This window comes from Tamandua tetradactyla, chromosome 9, assembly GCF_023851605.1.
Source record: "Tamandua tetradactyla isolate mTamTet1 chromosome 9, mTamTet1.pri, whole genome shotgun sequence".
NCBI lineage: Eukaryota > Metazoa > Chordata > Mammalia > Pilosa > Myrmecophagidae > Tamandua > Tamandua tetradactyla.
Window position 1 is genome coordinate 59678535 of NC_135335.1, and position 20413 is coordinate 59698947.

A 20413-nucleotide genomic window follows, 5' to 3' on the forward strand; every position below is an offset into this window, starting at 1 on the left:
GAAGTAATCTATAAGTGGGAGTTGAAAGAATTTTTATTACGTTTTTGAAATCTTCAAACCGTTAAATCCAACTGTCAATATCAGTAACAAACAAAAAAATTGAACTGTAAATGAGAAAAACAGAAGTCCACATTGGCTATGAAAAGCCATTTCACTTTTTATTTTACTTATTTATTTATCATTTTACTTCTGCCACAATACAATTATATTTTTCTGATGCTCATACCCAAGTAATGAGTGTTCTAAAGTGAAAGGTATTTAGGGTCATTATGAAAATCTGGCTCTCTAGTCACTTTGCTAGTCACAGAAGAAGAGCATACACGATCTACCCATAAAGAGAAGTTATTGTTTCAGATGATGAGGTCTATAAAAAGCTGTCTCCATGCAAAATTCTGGTGCTTTACTTGCACTTTCCTGCTTTTGTTTGGGCCATATAAAGTTAAGGACACTAAAAAATACCATTAAATTTCAAGTTATCATAAAAACCGATTCTTAGGAATTTAGATTTCAGAAAGTAACACTGTCCACATGAAACATGATGTTGTTGTTTATCCTAAATCATTTTTTTTTCTTTTTGTCACTGTTCTTTGGTTGTAGAGCTAGTAACATTTGAACACTTTTAGGGCTCATGGTAATGTCGTCAAATACACTAAAAATCTCCCTGATGCTTATCTAGTTTTTTCTTTCCTTTTATTTTTTTTATTGTATTCTAAATCAGTTTTTTAAAAGTGTTCAGGATTTCTCCAAAATCAGGTATTATTAAAGTGAGAATCTTTCTGTTTGATTTCTGTATAAGTCACTCTAAATATTTTTGAAATTATAATAACCTATTAGTGTTTGGCTTAATGATGATTTTCTCAAATCTTCCCAAAAGATTGTTCAACCTCCTGTCACATAATATGGCAGATTAATAGATCATACAACAGCTCACAATAATGTGGCTAACTTCTTTGCATGCTTGTGTATTTGTATTTTGAGAAGAAAACTCTTACGTAAGAATCTATATTTATAAGTACATATAAATAAGCCTTATTTGTCCCTTGCCCTGCCTGAGGACTATCCTGCTTGTCTAGAATTATTAGGGAAGTCAGTGCTTCTCATCTGTGAGGCTGACACCCTGCAGAGTCAAAACTGTACTTTAACCATTAGGATGGAAGTCTTTCTAAAATTATTAGCAATAATTTAACATTGTCTTGATGACAGAGGGTCAGCATTAAGATTATCAATTATCAGAATATATAGAAAAGCCAAGATACCAAATGGACCTTGAGAATTTTTCTTTTTGCACTCCTAGGTAACTTTTTCTAACTCTTCTATCTTTTCTCTTTGCTGTCAAGTACCTGCTATCCTTTCTCATAGTGGGACTGTGAACCTTCTTCTAAGAGGTGCCACCCATTTTTCTAACTTGCTGCATGTACTCTGCTGTGAACTGGGAAGTCCAATGGCCATAGTTGTTGAAATATATAGTTTGTCTAAAATACGTTGAACTGGTTCTAGAGTGTATACTAAGGCACTCTTCTTGTCTGGATAAAGGAAGGCACTTAAATGAACAGCTTTTGTGATGTTGACTTCAGCTGTTCAAGATCATTCTGCCTTTTTCTTAGCATCTAATCTATTTATAATGGGAGAATTTATCCAATAATCACCTTCTGGATATGTGGGGACAAATCTACACTGGGGATAAATATGCTGAACTAATAATGAACATTTTTATGCTCTGGAAACAGTCAACAAGATGCTATCACCAGAAAATATTAAGAATTATTATTAGACTTCTTTCATAGTTCTCATTACCCAAAATAGGGGAGAAGTTTTAAATGATCAAAACCACAGTTTTTTTAGTCCTATGTATTCCTCCAAACATCTAAAGACCAGACATATCTCATTAGGTCTCAGATAATCTTCAGTGCTCTCAAAATCCACGCTCTGCAAAGCGTTGTTGAGTCTGGACACTTAAAATGGACAGCTCCTTCATATACATTTTTTCTTTCTTTCTTTTTATTTTTTTGGCATGGGCAGGCACCAGGAATCGAACCCAGGTCTCCGGTATGGCAGGCGAGAACTCTGCCACTTAGCCACTGTGGCCTGCCCCTTCATATACATTTTATATGCTACTGGCAGCAATTCCCTCCTGAAACAGGAAACCAAATAAAAGATCACAAAAGGTGACTATGAAGAATATGGCCTGGTCCATAACATGTAATACTAAATGCTATTGACTGAGATGTTTATAAATAAAAAGATTGTTATCCAGAAGAGAGATTTATAGACATAAACTACTTCTGTTAAATGCTTGTGTTTGAGCATTTATGTTGGCCAGACACAAAGCTAAGCCGTGGGGTACACAGAGATAAATAAGACTTAACTCTTGCCCTTCAGAAGCTTACAGACATCTACCGGACAGTTTTAAGATCTCATTCAGTGTGACTGAATGAATAATTAATACACAGATCCTTAATTTAGTGTTTAGATATGGTGCAATGCTTTGCATGTTATATGTATTTTTTTCTAGCTTCTTGTAAGAGTTCCTCTTTATTACTGGTTTAGAGCAATTTGATGATGATGTGCCTTAGTATAATTTTTTTTTTTTTAATTTCTTAAGCTTAGAGTTCCTTGTAGAGCTTGAATCTGTGGTTTTTTGGTTTTCATTTAATTTGGACAATTTTCAATCACTATTTCCTCAAATATTTTTCTGTTCTCTTTCTCCTCTCTCTGTCTTCTTTGGAGATTCCAATTGCACATCTATCAGTCCACTTGAAGCTCACCGATGCTCTGTACATATTTTTTTTTACCTTTTTTTCCTGAAATCCATCATCTGCTGTTAATCCATCCTATGTGTTTTAATTTCAGACATTATATTCTCAACTCTAAATGTTTGATATGGGTGTGTTATATATTTCTCATGTTTCTACTTAACTTTTGAATGCATGGAATGTGGTGTTTCAACTTCAGAGCAAAGGCTGAAGTCTTACATTCAAAATCATCTACAGCCCAAAGATATTCCTCCTTTATTAAACTGTTAGAATAAGGACTTATGTATTTCTCAAGGAAAACGGTAATTTGTAAAAAAAAAAAAAAAAAATCATATCTAAGACTACACACCTGATTTGTCCCCAACTAGATGGCTTTGTGCCTTGGCTGACTCACTCCTATTAGTCTGAAACCCACTTTCCTGTGTCTGTCTAGTTGGTGATGCTAGGTAGGTAGGGGAGGTGGAAGGGAAGGACCCCTGGTTACACACAGTGACAAGCCCTTGGCCGACAACATCCTGCTCCCATTTTTACGTCCAGTGTTGGGACAGCTCTGCATGGTGCCGTGTAAGATCAAAAGGTCAGTTCAAGGAAGAGGACTGCAAAGCTCTATTATGGATTTCTTCCTGGTATGACTTGCTTTTGAAGTTTTTCTCTACCAAATCCTGATTGAAAGCAAGAGACATTTTTCACTTATAGCCCAGTCCAACTTGAAATCTTCAAGTACAAAGTTAGGGATGCCTTAATGTCAAGGAGGGAAAGCTAATAATTGTGTTCACTCCTAAGACTCTCAAGAGAAAGGGTGGGCCTGCCTGTGCACAGGAGCTAACTTCATAGAAAGTACTGGCAGCTTTCTGTTCAAACAGAAAGTTATTTATATTGGAGAAAGTAGGAAGTGCTGCAACTGGGATAGTAACAATGGAAATGATGGGTGGCAGAAGAAAGAGAAGTGACAAGATGGCAGATTTTGGAAGGTCTAATAAGAAGGGAAGGTTATAAAGCAATGCTGAGGCCAATGTATGTGATACCTATGGAACTGAGATTTTGAGCATGTTCTGTAGCTATGTGTCTATATTAACATCATTTTGAAGAAAATAAATGTTAAAAAAGGAATGACATGAATATTTTCCAACTCCAGGCTTTGATACTAAATGAACTGAATATAAATGGCAGAGGTCCAAACTTGCTCTTTTGATATTTTTCCCTTATGCCTTCATTCTTCTAAGAGGTTACACTTTTTTTTATGCAATAAGGTAAGCTAACTCATGCAAGTATTAGTGACCCAATTCAGAATCCTTCATTTTGATGAATCCCTTTATACCCAAATTGAAGGTCTTGGAAACTTTCTGTGAAAATGCACCAGGTCCAATGTGTATTTATGTGACTCAGACAAAGGTCTACCTTGTCTCCTTTCCAATCATACCCATGTTTTACTTTAACAATTTTGCAAAATATAAGCAATAATTCTCTTCCTCTCAGTAAGCCCAGAATTAAAAAATCCACTAGGTTCTTTTCCTTTGGGGACCCTCAAATTAGGGGACCCGAACCTGTTAGGACGTAAGGATTCACACGGAGTTTTATACAAGGTGTTAGGGTGTGAGGTCCTTTAACAGTAAATGATAGTGCTTCAGAAAAACATTATGTTACAGTCAACTCTGAAAATTAAGTAGTACAACTACAAAAATGGGACGGAAAGCATATCACAGCAATTTCAATGACTATACTTACATCTACTCTGCTGCATTTTCTGGTGCTTGTCTTCAAGGACCCTAAACCTTTTAAAAAGATTTTTCAAAAGGACTAGGTTTCTAAATTCAATATAATTGTTCTTTAGCATTCTTAACAACTTCATTAGAATTGCATTTCTCAAAACTGGACTTCTGTTATTTTGTAAGGAATGGGCCATAATTCCAGAATTCTTTTTTATTGTAACGAACTAGCCATACCTTCCAGCTCCCTGCAGCCAAATTCTGCAGGGCGCCTGCCGCCCCTTCCAGCGTGTCTGGATTTGAGCACTCAGAGAGCAGTGTGAGGTAGGGTTTGACTATTGATGGGTGCCACAGCATCTGGATTCCTTTTGGTGGTTCTGCACAGTCTGGGAGAGGTCCTACTCCATCCCACTGGTGGAAGGAAAAACAAGAGAATAAACATCTTTAACATTTTTATGCTTCCCAATTTTGTCTTCCACAAACATTACAGATGAAAATAAAAGCAGAGTGTCCTAATGTTTGGCGAGCATCTCTTGCAAGGAAGGTACTGCCATCACAGTCCAGGGACCACCAAGAGATGGGAGAGAGGTTTCTGTCCATTGAGAATCAAGGGTGGAGGGGACCAGAGCATGTACATAAATGAATATAATTAGTAGCAGAATGCCACAAATTCTCTGTAAACTATACTCAATGTTATAGGAAGGAAGAAAAGATGGACTGCTTTTGATTAGGCAGGTTGGATGAGGGTTGGTAGGTTTTATAGTTAGCAGCGTATTAGTTAGCACTGTTAGCAGTTATAAACAATCAAATACCCTCACTTCTCATGCACAACTATTAACTGTGATAAATTCCTATACAGTTTATGAAATACATATTTGCTTGATTTGGGGTACTATGGTTGCATCTATGGGCACCAAAGAAACAATAATAGAATGGATGAAAGAAAATTGTTACAGTTTATTCGTCACATGAACATGAGCTGTAGTCAAATCTAGATCTTGCAGAAATCCTGAAAGTTAACTTTATTTTGGATTGAATCTACTGAGTAACAGAAGAATGTGCTTAAAACTAATTGCTTATATGCAGAAAGGATTATCAGTCAATCATCAAAAATTGTAGTTATGAAGAAACGCTTATGATAAAATTAAATGAACAAAGCAGGATGCAAAGTAGCACAGAGTTTGTGTTTAAACAAAGTAAAATATATTAAAATGCAATGGTAATAAAAAGTTATTAATAGAAAGTATTTATGTACTTCATTTTAATGTACTTCAAAATTTTCTATTCTATTATTTTAATTAAAAAGCATTAAAGATTGAAATAATGATTCTAATATTTGATCATACACAGCCTTTTTATTTTGTGAAAAATAAAAGTAAAAGGGATAATGGGGGCAGGAACCAAGCAAACCACATGTTAAGAAAAAATATTCCAATATTCAGTTCTGAGAAAAACCACAGTATAATAAAAATAATTCCTTCATAATTTTAGGGTGAGGATATTAAGCTATGTAATTGCTTATTAATATTTATTAATGACTGCTTAAACTAAATATAGTCTAAATTATGTATACTAAGCTTCCTGGAAGATATTTTATGTATATATATGTATTGTGCATATGCATATATACATTTGTGTAAAAAAATGAAAAATCTGTATTTCAGCACCTGATTTAGTCTTTAGACCTGAAAACTTTACCAGAAGAAAATACAGGCTTACTTTGTATCCTTGCCACTTAAAAATGGAAAAATTGGTGGAGATAATATATTTTCATTTGTCACATAAATTTCAAGAATCTCATCATTTATTTCCCAAGACAAAAATTAAAAACGCATGCCTTCTTTTTCCCAACGATGATCTGGCTTACTTTAAATCAAGGTTACGGCTCAGAGATGAATGGCAGATTGTTGGACATCCCATTATAGGTCATTTACAATGAGAGTGTCACTCAATTTCAATTTTGTAGCAAGCACATTCAGTGAAGGAAACTTTATGTTCCTTTAACCAAAGCCACTTGTAAACCATTCAAACATGACTTTGCATCTGTGCACAGCCTATCAATGAAACAATACATCTTTTTAAAAATATTAACAAAAAAGAAACTGAAAGTGAACCAACATTTTCATCTAGCTCCTAGTTCATGATATGAGAATGGCTTGCTGTACTGGATAGATAAATGTAATAAGGAAAAGATAGGCTTGTTGCCTTGGATGCAGCAGTTGTTACAGTGGCTTCTCACAGGGCACTGGCTTGGTGTCCTGAATCTGTTAGCGTAATAGGAAATGGAAGATCTTTGCTTTTATAAAAAAATTCTATTTTGCCATCTCCTTAAGAATTTCAAGCCATCATTTTCACATAAAGCTCTAATAATATTTGGAAAAGTCAGAGTATAAAATCTTGAACCCCATATGAATGAGAGTTTCTTTTCATGCAAGAGCTAATTTAACAGTGGAAAAAAAAGGATTTGCATGCTCATTACAAAACGTGAGACCCCATGTATGAAAACAGAAGAGAGCCGCTGTGTTATTTTTTGCGGGGTTTCATTTGTTCTCCTATTCTGACTTGTGTGCAAGAAAGTAGGATAAACGGTTAAATCAGGAGACAATTCTCTTGCCCTCTGACATGTGAGCTATGTAGCTCTTAAATGTTTTTTATTACAGTCCCTTCTTAATGGTTATAGGAAGAATCGGAAGGAAATAAAAGGACAACTGATGTGAATACAGATAATCTTTGATGGCAACGTGAAATAGAGTTCAAAGTGCTATTTCACGACCTTGAAGATATCCGGGCATGTTAATACTGAAGAAAAAGAACTATTTCAAAACCAAAGTATCTGACCTTTATCTGACTGCTTCATTCAAACTTTTATTGAGTTAGCAGAAGGAAAAGGTATCAATTGACCATTAAAAATAAATTTTTACCACCAATAAAATGACTGAAAATCTTCTTTAAGAGTTGTTCTGAAGGCAGGGCTGGATTATCTCATGGAGTCCCAGCTGTGTCTGACTTGGAGTCAGGGAGGGTGGGCTGTAACTGCGGGACTCCTGTGTCCTCACTTCTCCAGCCGAAATCTGGCTCAGCGTGGGGCTGTGTCCCCCACTGTACTGGCATCAGAGGATGGAGAGGATTCCTTCAGTTGCCCCAGTCTGCTACTTTTCCCCCCAGGTCCCCAAATACTTAATTTGGGTAGTCTTAGCCTGGCTGCTTGTTTTTAGAATTCTTCTCCATCCTATACCTTTCTCCAGAGTTCTGCACAAGTGGGAACAGCACTTTCCCCCAACTCTGTCTCTAAGGAGAGGTTATCCATAGCTGTTTATGCCACCATGGATGACGTCACCCTGTCGATTGATTTTTGACAAGGCTACAATTGTATCCTTTGACAAGGATACAATTGAATATTTGTATCTAAAAGAATGAAAGATGACCCCTATCCTATACCATATACAAAAATTAACTCAAAATGGATCGAAGACATAAATATTAGAACCAGGTCTATAAAACTCCTGCAAGAAAATATAGGGGAGCATCTTTAAGATATCCTGGTAGGCAATGATTTCTTAGACTTTACACCCAAAGCACAAGCAATGAAAGAAAAAATAGATCAATGGAGCCCCCTCAAAATGAAAAAAACTGTTGTGCATCAAAAGACTTTGTCAGGAAATGAAAAGACAACCTGCTTAATGGGAGAAAATATTTGGAAACCACATATCTGGTAAGGATTTAATATACAGAATATATAAAGAAATCCTTCAATTCAACAATAAGAAGACTAAAAACCCAACTAAAAAAACAGGCAAAAGCCTCGATCATGAGGCTTACACTTGTGAAGCTTATGTAGGTAGCGGAGAAGCTTAGACTACCTATGGGCATGCCTGAGAGTTTCTTCTGGAGGACCCCTGTTGTGTATGATGTGGCCTCACTCTCTCTAAGCCCAACCCTGCAAGCGAAATCATTGCTCTCCCCCCTACATGGGACATGACATCCAGGGGTGAAAGTCTCCCTGGCAACATGGGAGATGACTCCCAGGGATGAGTCCAGACCTGGTACCGTGAGATCAACAATTCCATTCTGACCAAAAGGGGAAAAGAAGTGTAATTAATCAAATATCAGATGCAGAGAGAGTTCAAATAGAGTCAAGAGGCTACTCTGGAAGTTGCTCTTATGCAGGGTTCAGGTAGACCTTGCTACCTATCATAACCTGTCAACCCCCAACCAAGACCACTTCAGTCAACCCTAAAGAACACTTAGGGCAAAATATAAGATTCTACAAGGATTCTATGCACTAGAGTAACTTTCCAGAAACCTACAACCTCCAGATAGGTCCCTAGTCCAGATAAGTCCTAAAACCTAGCCCAGCCTCTACAGAACATGAGATAGTTCTATCTCCCTACCCCATATTAGTGACAGACCCTTCCAATACCAAAAATTTAGAATTGCCATAGCCCAAACAATCCCAAAGAGAAGTATGGAAAGATCAAAGGTGATGGTGAAATTATACATAGAAGATAGGCCTTAACAAATGAATATGAATGCTGAACCATTAAATTGATATCTCTTTTAGTCTCCAGTATTTTAGATCAGCCAGAAGTATAAACCCAAAATTTTGAAATTGTAATCCACGTCAAAGTCTGAAATATGTTCTATAACTAATGGTGGTGCTGTGCTTTGAAATACATAGCTATTATATATATATGTTATTGTTCAAAAAAAGAAGGAAGAGAAAAGTCCATTATGATGATATAAAAGTATTTAAGCCCTCTAGCCTCCTATATTCTGGAGCAGCTAGAAGGAAAAATATGAGAGGATCATATGGTAGCTCATGACAAACTCTGGGATCTATCCTGTAATCACTTTTTGAGAAGTGCTTTGAAAACTATTGCTTTTTATTTCTTTGCTTTGTGTATGTTATACTATACAATAAAAAAAGTAAAAAAAGAAAATAGGCAAAAGACTTCAACAGATATTTCTCCAAAGAGGAAGTACAAATGGCTAAAAAGCATATGAAAAGATTCACAATAGCATTAGCTATTAGGGAAACGTAAAATCAAAACCATGAGATATTATTTTACATCAATAGAATGACTGCTATTTTTAAAAAAACCAGAAAACTACAAGCGTTGAAGAGGATGTGGAGAAACAGGAACTCCCATTCATTGCTGTTGGGAATGTAAAATGGTACAGCCACTGTGGAACACAGTTTGGCAGTTCCTCAGGAGGTTAAGTATAGAACTGCCATATGACCCAGCAATTCCATTAATAGGAATATACCCTATTTCTATTAGGAAAAAGAGTGTTTGTGGTTTAATTGAATTGAAAATAGGGACTCAAACAGATATTTGCACATTAATGTTCACAGAGGCATTATTCACAGTGGCCAAAAGATGGGTACAACACAAGTGTCCATCAACTGATGAACGGATAAACAAAATTTGGTATGTACATAAACTGGAATGTGGTTCCGCCATAAAAAAGGAATGAAGTCCTCATACATGTGACAACATGGAACATGAATGAACTTCGAGGATATTCTCCTGAGTGAAATAAGCCAGGCACAAAAAGACAAATATTGTATGATCTCACTGATATGAACTAATGATAATAGAGTTAGCATCTAGAATACAGGTTTTCAGGGGATAGACTGGGGTTAGAAAATAAGGAGTTCATTCTCAAATTGCACAGAATTTCTTTTTAAAGTTGATCATAAAGGTTTGGAAATGGATGGTGATGATGAAAGCAAATTATTGTGAGTGTAATTAACAGCACTGAATTATATACATGAAGGTAGTTAAAAGAGGAAACTTTAGGTTGTTTATGTTACTAGAGTAAAACATTGAGTCGCTTATGTTACTAGAATAAAAATTAAAGGATACTAACACACAGTGAACCCTATTGTAGTGATGGACTCTAGTTAACAGTACAAGTATAAGAATGTTCTTTCATGCCTTTTAACAACTGAACAACACAATACAAGGTAGTATACAGGAAAAAAATGTACCTAACGTAAACCATGGATGATAGTTAATAGTACTATTTTAACAATATTTCATCAGGCTAAAGGTAACTATTGTTAAAAAAAATGGTACAATTACGATAAAGTGCTATCATCAATTGCAAATAAAGAAGAGCTGTTGTGACATATTTCACATTATTTTGTTTAGCTAGTCAACACTAAAAAGCCTGTAGGGCAGAGTATAGTAGTAAAATGGTTCTGTACACACAAACTTCTCATACCGGCCCTCTTCTACAGTGAGGGTCTGTGAGAAATCATGTACTTTGTGTCTCTTTCAGCAGATGGGAAATATATCATTTACACCTTTAAATATAAGGCACATCTATTTTGAAATCTCTACAGAACTGGCACATTGGCTGAACACAAGCAGCAGCTAAATCTTTAACACAATCAAAACTGATCGCACAGCCGTTTGATCCTTTGGGTTCATGAGGACAAGATTAAACTGTGCAACCTTATCCAAACTGTTTGTTTTGAGTTATATATTGAGGATATACTATCAAAAATGCCTTAAAAAATTGCAATGTGAAAATAAGATATAAAAAGCAAAATGCTATCAAGTCAGGAGAAATCATTTTCATATAGGAAATAAAGGGCTCAACAGAGGAGAAAAAACATTTCCAGAAAAATGAGAGGGGTAGCACCAGCAAAGCCTTCTTGGACTATTATTTGCATTTTTGCCAGGTAATAACATGTATACGTACATATACATACACACATACATGTACATATATGTATCTTCATTCATGGCGTGTGGCTTAAAAATCAAGCAGAGATCAGTTAAAGGGAAAGCCGTAGAAAGAGGAAAAAGAGTGTGGTTTAAACAAGTGTTATTTCTGCTTAGGTATATTATTTTGCTCACTAGAGATATCTCTTCCTCCTCATAGTTTTACTCTTGACCCTTGAGAGCTAAATAAATATGCCTAATTGTGTGAACCATTTTTATTTTCATCTATTATATTTTAATAGATAAAACTTGCAAAAGTTCTAGCAGCTCTCGGTTATTAAAAAGTATCACTTATTTTTTCGGCAAGTGAGGTATATGTTACGTTGGGGGAGCAGGGAAGGGCACTGCAACTGGAGCTGCAGAAGCTGTGCTGCTCCTCCCAACATGGCTTCTGGAACCGCCCCTTCTGGACACACCTGACTTCCGGAGAGCCACCCCTTCTGACCACCTGACTTCCGGAGAACCGCCCCTTCCGGACGTCACCTAACCCCCTTGTTTAAAAGCTACCCACGCCATCACCCAGGCCCTGACTCACCTTCCTCCATCTCGGGTTTGGTGAGCTCAGTCCGGGAGCGCAGAAATAAACCCACCCGCTTTAAATTTCCAGGTCTACCGTCCTTCTTTCTCACCCTTTCGCCTCCTAAAACCTTTCAGTATATGCTGCTAAAGAGGGGAAAGTGCCGGAGAAGAGACTGTAAGCTTCCTGTTATTCATTGCCTTCTTGGTCTTGTTCACAGGAATTTAAAATTTTGCATGTATATTTAATGAGTTCATGAAGCTAAGGACTACGTGGGTTATTGTCAGAGTTTTTGATTTTTTTTTTTATGGATAACACAGTAGTAAGTGCTAAGGAAACTTTGCACCTTTGGTCCACCACGGCCTTTTTCCCTTGGAGCTTTCTTGGGGATGGGCTGGCAGCAAAGCAAAGAGGGAGTGTGGCAGGAACACCCTAACAGTAGCCAGATCACAGAGCAAACCAACAGCATGATTTTTTTTTGTCTACTCAATTTATGCCTCACTCAATAACACATTATCAACACTTCTTTAAATTGGCCTCCAATGGGTGACTATATGACTAGTGTCTATTCTAAAAATCAGCCAACATTTTACTAATCATTCAATTTCTAAAACTCTATAGGATAGTAAATCTGTATTCGTGCTTTAAGCAAGTTCCACTCAAAATTTTTTGGAAAGGAAGAAAGCAAGCTCCCCATGTTAGAAGCCAAGAGGCTGCAGAAATGTGGACGTGATGTTTTTTGATACAGTTGTGGTGAAGTAAGGGAGTGGTAACTGGCCCAGAAAGAAAACAACATAGGTGAGAGGATGAGTTCAGTGAGTGTGTGGTTACAAGAAGTAAAAAAGAAAAAGCCTTTCCTTGGGCTTGCTTTTAATACTTCTGCTCCCCTGAAGGGTTTAAATTCTGTTTAGAAGATTTCTATCTTAGTTGGTTTGAGAATGGAATGGTGGAACCCATTTGTTTCTTATAGGATGAGAAAGATGTGACTTAGGGATAAAAATCAGAAAGTTTCTGAACTTTTGCCAGAAAGCAAAAGTTTCCATACACTTTACAAAGAGCCTTTGCAGACGTGGCATTCTTTGAGAGGTGGGCAAGACACCCATGGGGTTGCTCCGATTATGCCCTTATTGAATGAGAAGAATAACCAAGGATGAGAATTTCAGCTCCTGCCCTCAGAATGAATTTCTAACTCTCAGTCTCTGATGTCCAGAAAGCTGGAGCTGGGGACCACGGGAATTCAAACAAGAAGTACTTACTGAGTTGTGAGAAGGATTTACATTTCAGGAGAATTCCTAAAAATTGCCATTCCTCTTCTTCATCTTAATTCTCAGCAATGACACAGTCCCAGCCAGCCATCTATAAGTGCAGAGGAGCTTTTACTGCTGGGCTGTACCTTCAGAACACAAATAGAAAAGCCCATCTTTGCCAGCTAAATGCCTCTCCACTTCATAGCTTTGTCTACCAATTGGGAAGCATCACAGCTATTACATATTTGCAAGCTAATGTTTAAAAGATTTGAGCTGGGTGGATTTCGTGAAGAGTGCCCTGATCAAGAGAAATGAACAGGCCAGAGAGATTTCAAGGAAAGGGCATGGCCCTGCAGCAACAGAGGAACATTCTGATTTTCAAATCCTACACTTTCCTTCTTTCAACTTAAAATGTGGGATAAAGAGGCTCTAAGGCAGTCTACCCGGGAATGCTTCTTCATGCAAGGTTTGGTTCGATTGGGCTGCAGCTGCTACTAAGTATCTTAAAAAGCAAGAACAGAAACCAAAGGTCTAAATACTGTTTGCCACTCTTTCTTGTGTTGGCTTAATCAGCAGATTACTAATTGATTTTTGTCTTTACAGCGTTTCATTATCACTTTCAGCTTTTTTTGTGGGGGGAGAGAAAGCGGGGGAGCGGGTGATGGGTATTTAACAACTCCAAGCAGGTGTAAAAAGCCAGAAGAGAAATGATTCTTTGTCTTAACTCTGGAGAATTTGGAAGAAAAGGGTAGCCTGCCTTTCTGAATCCCCCCGGGAGCTGTTCAGAGGAAACCAGCTACAGCTGCTGCTGAGTGTGTGGGAAGGGCCTTGATGGTTAATTAGCTGTATTTATTTGACACTGCATTGTGTCCCAGCTCTTCTCATAGGATGTGAGGGGTTTGCATGGGACAGATTAGAAACCTGCATTACAGATGAGGCAGGGGACGGTGGTGCTCCTGAGCAAAGCATCAAAGCCAAAGGGGACCCTCTGGGTCCAGCCAAGTGGCCAGGTGGGTGCAGGGCACCTGGGAGGATGGTGGAGGGAGGCTGGGGACCGCTGGCCCTGGAGACTGGCAGGAGGAGGCACCTGTGCTGTGTCCCGCTGGGGCTGTCAGGCAGGTCCCATTCCGTCCCTTGATAGAGCCAACTGGAAGGCACAAACTCTCAACCAGGACCCTCTCCGCTACCTCAGCAGACTGCCATCCACATCCAGGCTAAAGGGCTCGGACTGTGACATGCCAACCCCTTTCTAATGCTCATGTGCTTTGGCTTGCGTGTTGTCATCTTTGGTTTTATGTTCCCTTGAGAAGTCTAATCTGGTGGTTCTCAAGCAGGGGTGGTTTTGCCAATATCTGATGACACTTTTGGTTGTTACAACTGGGGAAAGGGGAAGCTCATGGCCTTTAGTGGGTGGGGGCCAGAGAAGTGGTTAAGCATCCTCCAATGCTCAGGGCAGCCCCACTACACAGACGTATCCTGCCCCAAATGTCCGTGGCGCCAGATCACCAGGTCGAGAAACCCTGGTTTGGTTGGCATGCTGAGGTACAGGATGGTAAAATGAAATTTAAAAAAGTAAATGGGACAAAAAATAAAATTTTACATCTATAAACTGAAGACAAAAGGGCAACAATTTCAGGTGATGGGATGGATGCATTTTATATTAGAGGTGAGAAAGGAGTAGAAGTATCACATTCACGCATGGGGAGTGGCAAAGGAGAGTCAGTGCACAAAAATGCACAGCTGCGACCTTTGCAGGCTCTCACGATTTGTTGCTTCCAGAACACAAAATATCATGTCTTAAGTCAACAGGCTCCTGGCATATGGTGAGGTGAAAGCAAAGAGAGACTATCCTGGAATCAGCCAAAAGGAATGAGCGGCAGCTGAAATAAGCAGATGGCTAGAAAGGAAATAGCATTAAGTAGCAAAAAAGTATGATTACTAATAAGAAAATGAAAACTGTTTGGGTGGAAAAAAAATCCATGCTTTTAGGAGATGAGAACTTGAAAGCCTGGAGGATGTTGTCAAGGGCTGATCCGCAAGGTGATGAGAAAAAAAAAATTCATGTACTCAGATGGCTGCTTACATTTAGAGTGATTAAGATAAATTTTGGTTTATGTGTCCACATATCAAAAGTCTTCAAAACATTCTTTAGATCTAGATATTTCACTTTTAAGAACTTATCTTCAAGCAGTAACTAAGGATGTAGTTGTGCGCTAACTCCACGGATGCTTATGACAGTTCACGAGTCAAAATTTGGAAATAACGTAATTTTCTGATAACACGGGATTGGTTAATTACAACATGGTATAGCCCTGATATGGCACCTGGGTGGCCCTTTGGCATTTTGGTTAAATGATTCTTTACGGGCAGGGAAAGGGGGCCTGCTGTGCTCAGCGAGAAGATCCCAAGATAGTGGGGAGTGCGGTGCAGCTAAGTTGAGCGCTACGTCTGCCCACCTCTGTTGCGCTGTGCCAGCGTGGGCAAGGAGAGGCTGTCCACCTGGGCACGGGCAATACGGGGCCACGCTGCTCGTGGAGAATGTTCAAACAAGAAAAGGAACGCAGGTAAGTCTTTTTTTATTACCATGCGCAGACAATTCTAAGCAATTTCAGGGATTCGATACCCCTCCTTTCAGGGACAGAGAGCTCTTACTGCGATTCCTCCTTAAGCCATTAATCACCTTTTTTCTTCCATTAAGAGAATGCCCAAAGTTCACCCAGGGTCATGGCTGCCCAAAATAAAGTTCTCGGTTTCCCAGGCCGCCTTGCAGCTCGGCGTGATCGACTGACCAAGTACAGGTGAAACGGGCCCAAGCCACACTGACGTGCTGAAGGAAAGGACACTGGCTGTGTTCTTTCTTCCACTTCTGCTCCACGGAGGTGGGGTGAATGTCCTCGCGGAGCCTGAGGACGAGGTAGGATGGGTGCACTGTGCCACACCAGGAGCCGCTCCCAGATGCTGGCACAGCAGAGCTGCCAGCAGCTCACCCTTTCGCCTTAGTGGGAAATACACTTTTATCTACCGTCTGGCGCTAGGAATTTGTCTGTCTGCTATGGCCTCTCTCTCAAACTCTCCCTGAAAAAGTATGATCGTATTTTGAAGGGTTAAACAAAGCTAGGCATAAATGTGGACTGAAAAAGATCGGAAAGGATATATGCCAGGTATAAACCGTGGCTCTTTCTAGGAGATGGGATGGTGGCACTGTGGGCATTTTCTTTTTGTATGCAGTTTATTGCTATTTTACTTCTATATTATTTACATTGTGTGTATGTATAGATGTGTGTATATGTATATATAGTTAACATCTATTTCTTCTGAAATAGGGAAAAATAGTCATTTAAAATTCAAATTGTCAATAGAGTGATTTGAAATAGTAATAATATGCATTTTTGTACCTTTGGACACTAAATGGGATTATTTAGTCTCAAAGCCCCATTTTTGGGCCGTTAGCATTCCCTCAGTGCAGTGGGCCATGTATGAGGCTTCTGGACAAGTGATGTTCAATCCCAAAGCCCTGCAAATTCATGGAAACCTTTGAGGTGACGGCATGATATCTAATCACATTCACGTATGTCATGCACTAATATGCTTGAAAAATGTGTTTTTTAATCTGACATGATCAAAAGTACTGCTCCTCCGGGGATATTCTGAGCCACACACGCATTTACACACTCACACATGCACACTTAGGGTGTGCAAATTTTTTTCCCTTGATTATAATAGGGATTTAGAATGTTCTTCAGGTTTGGTGGTGATTGTGGATTCAGAATACTGGGCTGACAATGTGATAAAGCGCAGTGCTATCGTGAGAAGCTGGAGGACAGTTTGGGGCATAAATGGCAGAAGGAGGCCTCCGGAATTCACTCTGCTTGCAGCAGCAAAGCCCGGACTAGAAAGAAATGGATGAGCCTTGGACAGGCCACGGTTATAAATGTCTACCCAAAATAACCGCATGGCAAGAAGAACCAGAGGCCACCGCTGACCACGGGTGGACAGCCAGGCAGCATAACTGGTGCCGGACAGTGGGCTAGAAGTCACAGACAGAGGTAAGCCCTTTGTAGCCCTGCACCGTGGAAATGCCCTTATCTATGGGATGGACCTCTCGACTCAGCAACTTGTAATAGGATAAGGGTTAGAAGAGACGTTAAAATCGTACAGAAGCAGATTAGGGAATGTTTGCTATTTTTCTTGGAGAAAATGAAAGGTGGAGGTGATATTTTATTAATTTAGTCTTGCAGGATCTTCTCCAAGTAGTAGGAGGGGGAGGAAAGGCCAGGCAGAGGGGCTGCACGAGCAGAAGTGTGGCAGTGGACCGCGCGGGACATCAGGATAGGCCAGGAGGCCCCGCCAAGATGAGTCCATCATTTGGAGAACATAAGGAGACATTAAAGGTTTTCTATGGAAACCCATTCCTACTGTTTTGGGTATAAAATATCATGGCAAGTATCATAAATGAGTCTTCCACTACTCTGCCTTTGACATCTACAACTGAAGAAAGATGAAAGAGCCAGCATAGTTCATCTGAAATCAACACAACTCACTAAGTTGCAAAATAAAGATTATCACGAGGAAAAGAGGTCCATATACAAATGCTGGATCACAATCACCTTTGAGTTCTGACAGGCCATATCCTCACCCAGGTAAATACACAACTTAAATATCCACAAGAAAAGAGAGGCTCTGAGTTTTGGGGGCTTCTGCTCTATTTTTTTTGGCCAGGCTCTCCATGGATGGCCAAGTCCACACTGAGTGGGAGCAGTGGGGGTCCAGAAGACTGGTGTCTGCTCTGGCTGGCGACCAGCTGGGGAAGATAGACACCCACCATCCTTGAACCTCATTCTAGCACCTTCCATCCCAGGGCTCCATTGCAGGAACCTTGGCCATTCCCAAATTCATAAACAAATATGTTTATTTCTACAAAAGGTGGAAAGGGTAGAAAAGGCAGTTCTTTTCTCCTTCTGTTTCCCTGGAGCTGGATATCTGGACTGCTGCCCCTGCCCCACTGTGGCAGGCTGCTGACCCCAAGCCTGCTGGCAGGCAGCTTGGTTCCCGCCGGCTGAGATGTGCCTGTTGGCACAGGACACACAACTGCTTTGGGGGGAGATATTGCTTGAAGAGGGCTAGAGAAACTAACCATCTCTTATAATGCGACAGGCACTGAGCACAGTCAGAAATGAAGGAATCTGCAAAGTCCTTTTAGACCAGAAGGGGACGCACGCGGGTGAGACGCAGGCTCGTAGCACACACTGTGCACATGGCAGCTCATGGTCTGAAAATGCCAGAGCATTCCAAGATGAACCAATTTTTGAAATGAGTATGTGCACACCGTATCTTTGTATCAGGTATTTTCTCGAATCATCCCTGTCAGGGATTTAAAGAAGAAATTGCACAGGTTTTTATTATAACTCAATCTGAGCTGCATAGGATTATACTATTTTCCTGAAGCGCAAATACCAAGGCTAACTGTAAGTGTCAACATACGTTTCTGGAATGGAGCAAGCTTCAGGGGTGATCATTAAACCAATTATGATTTTCATCACTTTTGCTTCCTAAATTCTCTCCCCTTCGCCCACTCCCCACCTCTTTCCTCTTTCCTGGGAGACATCTGAGTGGAATCGAAAACCTTTCATTTTACACAGTCCCTTACGCCTTGCTCTGAATCATCTTAAATCCAAGTGCAAAAGCTTATAAAGTTTTATAAGCATACATTTACTTAGTCATTTAGTGCCTTTCTGAACGTTATTTTTTAACTGAAATTTAAATTAAGATTGTAAATGTAAATGTCCATTGTAGAAAATTTGTGAATACATAAGTACGAAAAAGAATCTATCATCTTTCGCCCACTTGGATGTTACTTTTTAGAAACACATATATTTTGAATATGCATGTATTTTAAATGCTCATACGGCATATATATTATAAAAGGGGACAGATTTATCTATCTCTGTATGTCTGTCTCTACCTCCACCTCTGTCTATACACATGTAGGTTTCATATTAGTTTTGTCACGTCAAGCTATATGACATATTTTGTCGAATTACTATCCTCTTAAAACCTGACTTTTCCATACATACAGATTCCAGTGGACGAAATTAACTGATCATTTTAAAACTGCAAACCCAGAACCTGCCTGAGGCTTCTTGGTGGTTAAATCATTTCCACCAGCCCCAGTCTGAAAGTCACCTGAGCTTTGGTGTAAACCAAGCAGGATGCTTTATCCTGGAGAGGCCTGATGATGACATTTCCACTGCTCACCTGTTGATGAGTTCGGGCCTCCACTCCTCCTCTCATCTGGGGCAGCCAAAATTTGGTTCCTAACTCCTTTATTGGAATTTCAGTTTGCATTCCCTAACATGCTTCAGCAGAGAAGCTCTTTCCTCTGAGCTCCCTGCTAACACCCCAGGCTGGCACCAATGCCGAAGCTTCTCAGCAGGTGTGCCCTCTAGACTCAGCCCTCTGCCCCCCTGTCCAATAAAGTTGGGCTTGCCTGCAGAAGGCTGCCCACTTTTGAGGGTTCCCTTCTGCTCCTATCCTTCCTCGTTTAATGCTATGTTCTGCTTTCGCATCTCCAGGCCTTCAGCTTGGCTTCTTGCCATCAGTCTTTATATGCAACCTGGTGATTACTTTTGACTGTTTTTAATTATATTGGACTTGACAAAACCTACTAGACAGCTTTTCAAACAAGCACAATTGTTGTCTGTTCATATCATCAATATGTTTGACACTGGCTTTTCTGGCACTTGAAAATATTTTTGTATTAGATCAGAGTGTGCTTAAAAACCTTTTTATAAAAAAGTATCATTTGGCTGAAATCAGAGCTGAAGCTCTTTATATACAACAGCATTCTACTGCATTTTAAACAACAGCATTCTACTGCATTTTAAACAACAGCTTCTGCGAAGTCTTTTTTTCTCCTCTTAAACAATATTGCAGCAAGAAAAGACAGATGGACCCTATAAAATTTCCTTATGCTTTTGCAAAAATTATAGAATTCTATTAATGAGTTCACCTTACTCAACTTAGAATAGAGGCATCCTTGTCATGGAATTTGATTCCTAGTGCTTTCTAAGATGGAAAATCCCTCAATGTACTTTCATGGCCGCAGTGAACACCTGGAAACATCTGAATTGTGGGGCGGAGTCAGTGAATATTCTTTACTTCCCTGAACCAGATCAATTCCTAATTTCATTTGTCACTTGAGAGATTTAAAGCCACATATGTGCATTTTTGCAGAGGTGGAAGGAAGGTTTGGTGTTAGGGGCAGGATCTTACTAAATGCGATAGCAGGAGGGGTACAGGTGTCATAAAATGTCCTTCAGAATCTGAGCAACAGCTCAAACCCTGGAGCTAAGACTCCAGAGTCTGAGAAACTAAATCTCAAAGTATCTTTAGACAAGGCCAATTTTGCACTAATATAATGTCCCAAATATGCCTTCTGAAGTCCCCTGGGGGT

The 20413-nt window shown here is 39.4% G+C and overlaps 1 protein-coding gene across 1 annotated transcript in view; it reads right to left on the minus strand.

The window, feature by feature from the left end:
• The window catches only part of CTNND2 (catenin delta 2), a 990776-nt gene that overhangs the window by 109912 nt on the left and 860451 nt on the right, over positions 1 to 20413 (minus strand). The window contains exon 15 of the mRNA XM_077116860.1: positions 4697 to 4870. Within this exon, the coding sequence (XP_076972975.1) occupies positions 4697 to 4870 (174 nt within the window). The remainder of the gene's footprint in view (positions 1 to 4696; positions 4871 to 20413) is intronic.